The 10,023-nt window shown below is 48.6% G+C and overlaps 1 protein-coding gene across 1 annotated transcript; it reads left to right on the forward strand.

The window, feature by feature from the left end:
- Positions 1 to 1,962: 1,962 nt before the first annotated feature.
- On the forward strand, positions 1,963 to 9,515 carry LOC149913412 (uncharacterized). Its single transcript, XM_090129576.1, has 4 exons — positions 1,963 to 2,029; positions 4,237 to 4,584; positions 5,912 to 5,996; positions 7,378 to 9,515. The coding sequence occupies exons 1-4, from the start codon at positions 1,963 to 1,965 to the stop codon at positions 7,883 to 7,885; spliced, it is 1,008 nt and encodes a 335-aa protein (XP_089985702.1). The 3' UTR covers positions 7,886 to 9,515.
- Positions 9,516 to 10,023: the final 508 nt, after the last annotated feature.

Consider the following 10,023-nt stretch of genomic DNA (forward strand, 5'->3'; position numbering starts at 1 on the left):
CGCGCCGCGGAGAGCGGAAGCGTCGTTTCTGCGTCGGGTATTGGAAAGGGCGGTTGATCTGAAGAAGCGCGCTGTGGCGCATCCTTAGAAACAGCTGATGTGAAAAGTAGAAGTTCCGTGCGCACCTTAGTAACGTGCTTTAGAAACGCAGTTACCGAGTTACGTGAGAAATCCTTTCTCACAAAGCTGCGGTAGGCTCTAGATGTCCTAAGCGATGTGGGTGTAGTGTTCTGAGCTGGGAAACCCGCTGTGAGGTGGTTCGTTAGGCCAGCAGAAGTCAAACACATTGAACACGCTTTCAGGGAGCCAGGGCCTTTGCACGAAGCAGAGCTGTCCCACTCTGTGGGAACCTCAGGGTGCCGCAGGCGGGCTCCAAGACACTCCCCTCTGTCCTCCTTCCCAGCTTATCTCTGTGCGAGGACAGAGGGATGACCAGAACAGTGACCAGTGTAAAGGGCACAAATGCTAGGGGTAATTAAACAACTAAGAGCTTATGTTTCTGTGCTATCTTGGTGCCTGCCTGTCATGTCCCAGCTCCTCACGGAGTGAGACAGTCCGGCCTTGTGTAGAGGCCCTGGCTTCTCTGATGTTTGCTATATCTGTTTTTCTCTTGCTGGCAGTTTCTTATCTAACAGAACAACTCTACAGTATGTTTTCTAATCCCTAACACACTATACTCGCATTGTTTGGACCATTTAACAACTATTCAGTTTTGCAAGAAAGAATTAATCACATAATTCAGTAATAATGTTTTAAAACATGCCGCTAACATACCTAGTATTTTACTTCTTAGATCATTATTTCTAAGGATAAGTTACAGAATACAAATCCATGATGTTCTACTTCTTCAAACCAGCTGCTCTTATTAATGTCAAATGCAGAAACAACATTCCATTTCCACAATTCCCCCCTCTTTTTCTTTCAAAGTGTTGATTTCTGCAATTCCTTTTTTTCTTTTTTCTTTTTTTCTTTTTTTAAAGGTACGATTCTAAAAACTTCTTCATTTTCTTCATTCTCCATTTCGTCTAATATCATCATTTTATCCGAGTGCGGTGGTGGTTCCACTGCTGTTTGCTGAGGCTGCGCAGTTTCTGTTAATCGCTGCACCAATCCCCCCACGCAGGGGATAATACAGCAACCGACGGCCGTCAGGACTCCTGCTGCCACAGTCAAAGAAGTAAATAAGGACACAATCATCCCTTTCCATTTGCCAAACCAGGACTCCAAACACCCAGTGAGGGAATTACCTATTCCTGAGTTTTCTGCTAATTCACTGGCAAGAGTAGTAAGCCCCCATAATGCTCTAGTTATTGTGCTAGCTGGGGCTGTGTTATTTGCGATAAAGGTACAGCATTGGGTGCCCAACATCACACACACACACCCTTTTTCAGCTAATATCATGTCTAGGGCGATCCTATTCTCCCAGGCCATCCTGCTTGTAGCATCCAATTGTTCTGCAATTCCCTTTATTGCCTCCTTTGTATAGTTTATAAATCTCTGCTGATTGTAATAGATGTAGTTTATACAATCTACATTTTTGTTAATTGTCACCCACCAGAATAGAGATTGAAATCCTGCAGCAATTGATTTCTAGCCTTAAATTCATCAGGGACACCTCTGGGCACCCCAATTGAGTCTTTATATATTGTATCATCATCAAATGGGGCCCCTAGGCTCCTTCTGTTCCTTTTGCGAATGTGTGATAGATCCTTCTCAAATGCCAGAGTGAACGGTATAGCCAGTTGAACAAGTGCACAGGTACCTCCCCAATGAGATGGGAGAGTGGACCGTAAGATCTTCCCACCGCAATGCCACCAGAGATCCGCTCTGGGGATTCCCAGCCTTGAATAGTTCCCCGCCAAATCCTTCGTAACATCCAAGGTTCCACTGCACAGTGAGAAATTCCCGATAGGCCTGGTAGCCCTCACACCCTGCCCTGAGAGACAAGCTGTACGGTTACCTATGGCCATGGAGAATGCAGGAGGGATTTTGGCATCTATCTCTGATATCCGGGGAAACAACAGGGAGAGTGATTTTCAGGCTTCATTTTCCTAGGCTGTTTTCTCCTGGTACAGGGCAACCATATATTGCATCCCTTGGGAATCCTTGGTCCACCCCGGAGGAAGGGGTACTACCTGAGCTACATGCCATCCCAATGCACAAGCATTGTCGGAGCTCGGCGGGAGACAAACACACGACCACAGAATTGATCAGAAAGTCTCAACTTTAATCAGAAGGTTGCGTGCATTTATGTTGGCGCTAATGAAGCTCATACACATTGCAAAGCCCGAGCTCCTGATAGGCTCTTCAGCTACTTGTTGCCCCAGCCCTTCTTTGTACTTTTTGTGATTAGACCATGCCATTCATCTTTCTTATTTCTACATTCTCCTGCCTTCCTACACATCCTGTTAGTTTGCTCAAGGACTCTCTCCTCGTTAGCCTTGTTTACATCCTGTTACATTGCTCAAGGACTCTCGTCTCATTAGCCGAATACTGTCTGTGTGGCCTTTCTCAGCCAGCCAGGTCTCAATCACGCTCTCCACACCCACATTGTTCAGAACATTGAAAATCTACTGCAGTTTTGTGAGAACCCTAATCACACTACAAGGAAGGATGCATACATACAGAGATTACACACACCATCCCCACAAACAACTTCTTTAACCAGTGCAATTTGGGAAGCCAGGAAGTCACGTTGGTTTCAGCTCACATCGTCTTATGTTGTGCAGTATTTCACTCTGGTGCCATATCTTATCGCCATCTGCTTCAATTCTACCACTCTGACCTACATGAACACAACAATATCATTTATTGCTGCATGAACTCCTTCTTGTGCACCTAACAACATACCTGAAGCCCTTCTACATTGCAATACCACCCAGGCCAAGCTTTGGATGCTTTCCCCTCTTCCCTTCTTCCCTTCTTCCCTTCTTCTCTCCCCTCCCTTCCCCTCCCCTCCGCTCCCCTCCCCTCCCCTTCCTTCCCCTCCCCTCCCCTCCCCTTCCTTCCCCTCCCCTCCCCTCCATCCCCTTCCCTCCCCTTCCCTTCGTAGGAAATATCCAAATAATTTTCTAGGATGGTATCTCTGATAAAGCAGATTTTATTCGCAATTGCAATGGCGGGCCTCCTGCAAGCAGGAGAGCCCCGAGAAAACAGTGTTACATCTTTTATCCCCTACTGCCTGACGCTTCTCTCTTTCTGCCCTGGTTCCTCATTGGCTGAGTACTGCAGGTTCACCCTCTTTCACGACGTTTCACTAATCATACAAATACCAAGTAAGCATAAATCTTTGCCGCCCAAACACAAATACCTTAATTGTTTAATTGCCTTCTAACAATTGCTTTCTAAACAAACATTTGGTCTCAGTTTTTGGATGTCTGTTTTACAACATAAACATAGCCTCTTGATTGTTTAATTACCCCCCTAACATTTGTCCCCCTTTTACACTGGGTCACTGTTCTGGTCATTCATCTGTCCTTGCATAGAAATAAGCTCGGGAGGAGGATAGAGGGGAGCATCTTGGAGCCTGCCTGTGGCATCCTAACATTCCCACAGAGTGCGACAGTTCTGCTTTGTGTAAAGGCCCTGACTCCTTGTAGGTTTGTTAGATGTATTTCGCTTCTGCCGGTCTAATGAACAACGTTACAGTAGGTTTTCTAGTTCAGAATACTATACCCACATTGTTTAGAACATTGAAAATCTACTGCAGTTTTGAGAGAAAGAATTTGTTAGGTACTTCAGTAATTATGTTTCTACAACATGCCGCTAACATATACAGTATTTTACTTCTTAGATCAACTATTGCTAAGGATAAGTTACAGAATACAAATGCATTATGTTCTACTTCTTCAAACCAATTGCTACTTTTTAATATCAAATGAAGAAACAACATTCCCTTCCCTTCCCTTCCCCCCTTTTTTTCCTTTCTTCCCTTTTTTTTCCCGTTTTTCCATTTCCCTCCCCCCCTTCCTCCCCCCCTCCCTTTCTTCCCATTCCTCCCTCCCTCCCTCCCTCCCTCCCTCCCTCCCTCCCTCCCTCCCTCCCTATCAGCCTGGCTCTCACGCTGTTGTCCAGATGCCCGTCTTCCTTTTCCCACACCTCCATGCTCTGCCCACATCCCCCTGTTTGGCTGCATCTCCCTGCGGATGTCCCACCCCACAGCCCCACTCACAGCCGCCATCCCCGGAGCTCTGCCCTCCCCCAGTCGCTCCCCCACCTCCCCAGGAGACCCCTGAGGGCTCTCCGTTCCCCCCCCACCCTTCTTCGCCCCCCGCTGCCCCTCGAGCCCCACTCGGGCTTCCGGCCGTGCGTGCAGGCCGCGCTGCCACGGCGACAGCGCGCCCTCCCTCCTTGCGGCGCGGGAAGCCGTCCCCGCGGCGACAGCGCATGCGCGGCGGCGTCTCCATAGCGACAGCGCCCCGGCGCGGCCGTTGCTCGAGCGACGCGCCGTCCCCGCTCCCCGCGGAGTGACGTCATCACGCGGCGACCCGAGGACGCGGCCACGCGGAAGCGGAGCGGGGCCCCGCGCTGCTCCAGCGCCGCGGCGCAGCCCCGGGACTCCGAGCGCCGCCTCAGCTTCTACGAGTGGGTGTTCGGGGGCGGCGGGGGCACCGGGAGCATCGGGGCTGGGGCCGTCCTGTCTTGGCCGCGTGGGTCCTCTGCTGCTCAGGGCCTCTGCTCGGCGGCGGGAGGTGCCCTGTGTCCCCCGCCCTTCCCCCCCACCCACTGTGTTTCACTGCCTTCCCCCCACCCCCCCCGCCGCGGGTCGCCCACAACCTCCCGAGTCCCTCAGTCTGACCCCTGGGCTTATGCTCTCCCCCCCCCGTTCCCCACCTCCACTTCCCCCATTCTCATCGCTGGAGTCCTCTTCTACCCGTCCCCTCAGTTCCTCCGTCACTGTCTGCCCCTGTTCCCCATTCTGACCCTCAGGGTTCTGTGTCTGTCTGTCTCCCACTCTGATCCCTTGTGTCCCCAATCTCACCCCCCCATGAGTCTTCTCGTTTTCTCCCCTAGATTTGTCTGCCCCCCGTCCGTTCTATCTGACCCCCAGAATTCCCTGTCCCCTCAGGTTCCCCTGCTCCAATTCCCCCATTCTGATCCATAATGTCTCCTACCATCCCCCAGTCCCCTCAATTTACCCTGCAGGGTCCCCTGTCTTCCCTTACTCCCCCCGCTCCTCACCCCATTTCTGACCCCTACAGTCCCCTGTACCCCCATGCCCTCCTCCCTGCCCTCTGGAGTCTGGGACCTGATCCAGGTCTATAAATATCTAAGGTGTGGGGGGCAAAGTGGCGAGGCCAGACTGTTTTCAGCAGTGTGCGGAGACAGGACAAGGGGAAATGGCCAGAAGCTGGAGCATAGGAAGTTCTGCACCAATGTGCGCAAGAACTTCTTTACGGTGAGGGCGATGGAGCACTGGAACAGGCTGCCCAGGGAGGTTGTGGAGTCTCCTTCTCTGGAGATATTCAAGACCCGCCTGGATGCCTACCTGTGTGACCTGGTGTAGGGATCCTGCTTTGGCAGGGGGGTTGGACTCGATGATCTCTGGAGGTCCCTTCCAACCCCTATGATTCTGTGATTCTGTGAGTCCGTTTCCCCTATGTTGGCCCCCAATTTCCCCCAACTGGACCCCCTTCATGTCCCAAAGAAGCCCCACCCACAACCTCCAGTTCTCCCCTCCCACCCCTCCCTCCATCCCCAGACCCCCTTTCCACTCACGTGGTCAGCCTTGTTCTCCTCTTTTCATTCCCCTCACTCTCTTCCCCCAGACTCCCTTTCCACCCCACAGAAGCTCCACACAACTCTCCAGTTTCCCTCTTCCACCTCTCCCTCCATCCCCAGCCTCACTAGCTCATTTCTCCCCCTCCCACCCCCCGCTGAACCCTCCTTATCCTCCCTTGGAATCATGCAGAAGGATCTGCAGGAGAAGTCCTAGAGAGGTTTGGGTGCATCCAGGGGGTTCAGGACTCAACCAGAAGAGTCTGGAGATGTCCCAGGTGGGTTTTGGGTGTCCAGGGAGTCCCCAGGTTGATCCCGTGGGCCCCTGGAAGGATCTGTGAGCTCCCACTATGTGTCCAGGAGCACTGAGAAGTCCCTGGGCTGATCTGAAGATGGTCCCAGTTGAGTCTGGTATGGTCCAGAGAGTCCTCATGAGGGTCTGAGTGATCCTGGAGTCATCCAGAAGGTCTGGGGATGTCCCAGAGAGGATTTGGCGGGTCTGGGGAGTTCTCATGTTGATCCATGGGGTCCGTGGGTTCATCCAGAAGGGTCTGGAGATGTCCCAGAAGGATCCTGTAGGGTCCAGGGGGTCCCACGTGTGCCCAGGACATCCTCAGAGGCATTCAGAAGCAGCTCGAGGACTTCCCAGGGGAAGTGAGGACACCGCATCGTGGTGTCACATCCCCAAACTTGGGGACACTCCCAGAGCGTGAAGTTGGGGACAGCCCTATGTCATCCCCACAGTGGCACACCCGAAAGCTGCGAACAAATCTGTGTCACCCCAATGGTGTCCCACCCCAAAGTTGAGGACACCCCTACAGTGTCACACCATGAAGCTGGGGACACCTCTCTGTCACTCGAATGGTGTCACACTCCAGCGTTGGGGCACCCCCACAGAGTCAAACCCCAGGGCCCCATCCAATCTAACCTTGAGCACCTCCAGGGATGCACGGGGCATCCACAAGTTCTCTGGGCAGCTGTTCCAGCACCTCACCACTCTCATAGGAAAGAACTTCCCCCGGACATCCAACCTAAATCTTCCCTGCCTCAACTTCAAACCATTTCCCCTTGTCCTGCTGTTATCTCCCCTTTCAAAGAGTGGACTCCTCCTGTTTGTAGGCTCCCTTTAGGTACTGAAAGGCTGCAATGAGCTCACCTCGCAGCCTTCTTTTCTCCAGGCTGAACAAGCCCAGCTCCCTCAGCCTGTCTTTGCAGCCCCCTGATCATCTTTGTGGCTCTCCTCTGGACCCTCTCCAACAGCTCTGTGTCTTTCTTGTCCTGGGGGCTTCAGGCCTGCACACAGTACTGCAGATGGGGCCTCGCAAGTGCAGAGTAGAGAGGGACAATCACCTCCCTGTCCCTGCTGGCCACCCCTCTTCTGATGGAGCCCAGGATCCCATTTGCTTTCCGAGCTGCAGGAGCAAGCAGCACTTGATGTGGGATTTGGATGTGGGATTGGGATTTGGATTAAGAATGGCACTGGGTTACGGACGTGGGATTGGGAGGTGGGACTGGGATATGGGATCGGGATTGGGATGTGGCTCGGGGTTGAGATTAAGATGTGGGATTGGGATGTGGGATATAGGATTAGTGATACGGGATTGGGATTGGAGATTGAGATTACGATGTGGGATGTAAAGAAATGTGCTCTGTTCACAGATGGATTGTGTCCTGTTGTGGGGAAGCGTTGCAGACGGAAAGCTGCTGTGTGGAGCCCCACACGACGAGCTGCAGAGGCGCTGAAGGAAAAGGAGAATCAAGGCAATGTGCAGAGGTAAAGGCTGTCCAGCTGGCCTCAGATGCTGCTGAATGGGAGAGGTGGCCAGTGCTCCATCTTTACACGACTCATGGATGGTGGCAAGCGCCTTATGGGGGTGGTTCCAGCAGTGGGAAGAAAACAACTGGCGGCACAAATAGGGCTAAATCTATTTGGGTTGCTGAGCTGTGGAAAGACATTGCTGCCCAAACAAAGAATACGGGTGTAAAGGTGTGCCATGGCGATGCTCATGTGCTCAGCAGTCGGGCCAATGAAGGACAACAAAACAACCGTCAGGAAGATCAAGCTGCCAAAATTGAGGCTTCGTTTATTTTCCCTTGCTTTGCTTTGGTTTGCTCTTTTGTTCTTCCTTTTCACCACTGCTTCACATTGCTTTGCATTGCTTTCTAGTTTTCTTTCTTTGCTTTGCTTTACTTTCTACTCTGCTTGTTCCCGCTTCTTCCCTTTGCTTTTGTTTTATCTTTTTTTTTAGTTTTTTAAATTTACTTTGTGTTCTGTTGAGTCCTTTTTCCTTTTCTGACTCGTTTAACTCAAGCCTGTTCCCGTGCTTTCCTTCTGTGCTTGGCGCTGTTGCAGTTCTGTCTCAATGTCACGAGTACCTTTGCATTCCTTTGCACTGCTTTTTAGTTTTCTTTCTTTGCTTTGTTTTCCTTTCAGCTTTGCTGGTTCTCTTTCCTTTGCTTTTTTATTTTTTCTCACTGTTTTTTCATTTACTCTTTTTAGCTTTAGTTAGGTTTTTTTTTTTTTTCTTTCCCTTTCTCTGTTTGAATGCTTTACTTTGCCATGATATTGCATTCTATGGTTTTGATTTTTCTTTGCATGTCTTTTTTTTTTTTTCCTGTGCTTTTCTTCTGCTCTTTTTTAATTGCTTTATTTTTCTTTGTTTTTTAACCAAACATTTGTTTTGTTTGTTTCTTTTGTATTGTTTTGCTTTGGATGTTGTTGCTTTGCTTTGCTTTTTTTTCTCTTGTATTTTTACTAAAACATTTTAACATTTCTTTTATGTTGATTTGGATGTTGTTGGTTTTCTTTGCTTTCTTTTCCCGTTATTTTTCCGTACTGCGTTTTTCTCTTTGCTTTCCACTGTTTTCTTCATTTTGTCATTTTTTTTTCTTTGCATTTCTTTCTTCCCATTATTGTTCTTTTTCTATGAGAATTCCTTTTCATCTTCCTTCTTTTCAAAAGATTTTTCTGTGCTATCTTTCACTTTGATTACTTTTTTCTTTCTGTTCCTTTTTTTTTGTTTTTCCATTCCCTTGGTTTCCTCTTTTGTTTTTCATTCCAAATTTGCTCATTGTTTTTTAGTTTTCTTTCTTTGCTTTGCTTTCCTTGGCTTTCTTGTTTGCTCCTTCTCTTTTTTTTCCTTTGCTCTGATTTTTTTTTTTTTTTTAATACATATATTTTTAACCTTGATTAAATTTTTTAGATTTCTTCCTTTCCTTCTTTCTCCCCTTCCTTGTCCCCATGCCTGCCTGCTTCCTCTTACATTGCCTTTACTTACCTGACATTAGTCCTCTGGATTCTTCATTTTTATCTTTCCTTTGCTGACTTGTTTAACTCAAGCCAGCTCCCTCTGCTTTCCTCCTCTGCTTGGTGCTTCCTCAATGGCTCAGCTGCCTTCCCGCCTCCTGGGTGTCCTTGCCTCATGCCTCGACATGGACTGGAGGCTTTCATCAGATGGCCGGCACATCCGTGCCCGGTAGCTACCCTTACCTCCTCCTCGGCATGACCACGAGCGCTTTCCCTTCCTCCAGAGAGATGGTTTGTCCTCATTAGCAGCCGCGGACTCCTGCACGGGCGCTAGCTGAGAAAGTGCATCTCTGGTGGAGGTCGCAGCATGCCCAGTAGCTACCCTTTCCTCCTCCCAGGCACGGATGGTTTGCTTCTGGCTGCACCACAGTCTCTTGTCATCTTTGCTGAGCCATCCAATTGAGGAGCAGATTTCTTTGCTCTTCTGTTGGTTGGTGTGGGTTCTTTTTGTTTCCGTTTCTTGTCTCTTTTTCCGCTGGGTCGCATTGGTTTGCTCTCGTTTGTTCACTTGATTTCGTTTTCTTTACTGCTTCTTTGCTTAGGTTTCCAAAGTTTATTTTATTTTTATTTTTATTTTTATTTTTATTTTTATTTTTATTTTTATTTTTATTTTTTCCCTTGGTTTGCTTTCCGTTTTGTTGTTCTTTCTTTTCCTTGGCTTTTTGGTTTTCTTGTTTTGCTTTGCTTTTCCTACTTTCTACTTTGCTTCTTCCCTTTTATTCTCTTTGCTCCCCTTTTTAATGTATTTGGCTTTTTTTTTTTTTTTTTTTTTTTGCGTTCTCATTTAGCTGTTGTTTGCTGGCATTTTTTTTCCCCATCTTTGTCTGTATAAATCCTTTCATTCGCCATTGTATATTGTTGTCTTTGTTTTTTTTTTGTTTTTCCCTTTTTGGGTTTGCTTTGAATATTTTTGTTTCTTCTTTTGTTGTTGAATTTTTCTTTTTTATTATTGTTTTTCCTTTTTATCTTTTTTTCTCTTTACTGTGTCATTTTTGCCC

This window comes from Phasianus colchicus, chromosome 37 (genome assembly GCF_987193195.1).
Source record: "Phasianus colchicus chromosome 37, bPhaCol1.hap1.1, whole genome shotgun sequence".
Taxonomy (NCBI): Eukaryota; Metazoa; Chordata; class Aves; order Galliformes; family Phasianidae; genus Phasianus; species Phasianus colchicus.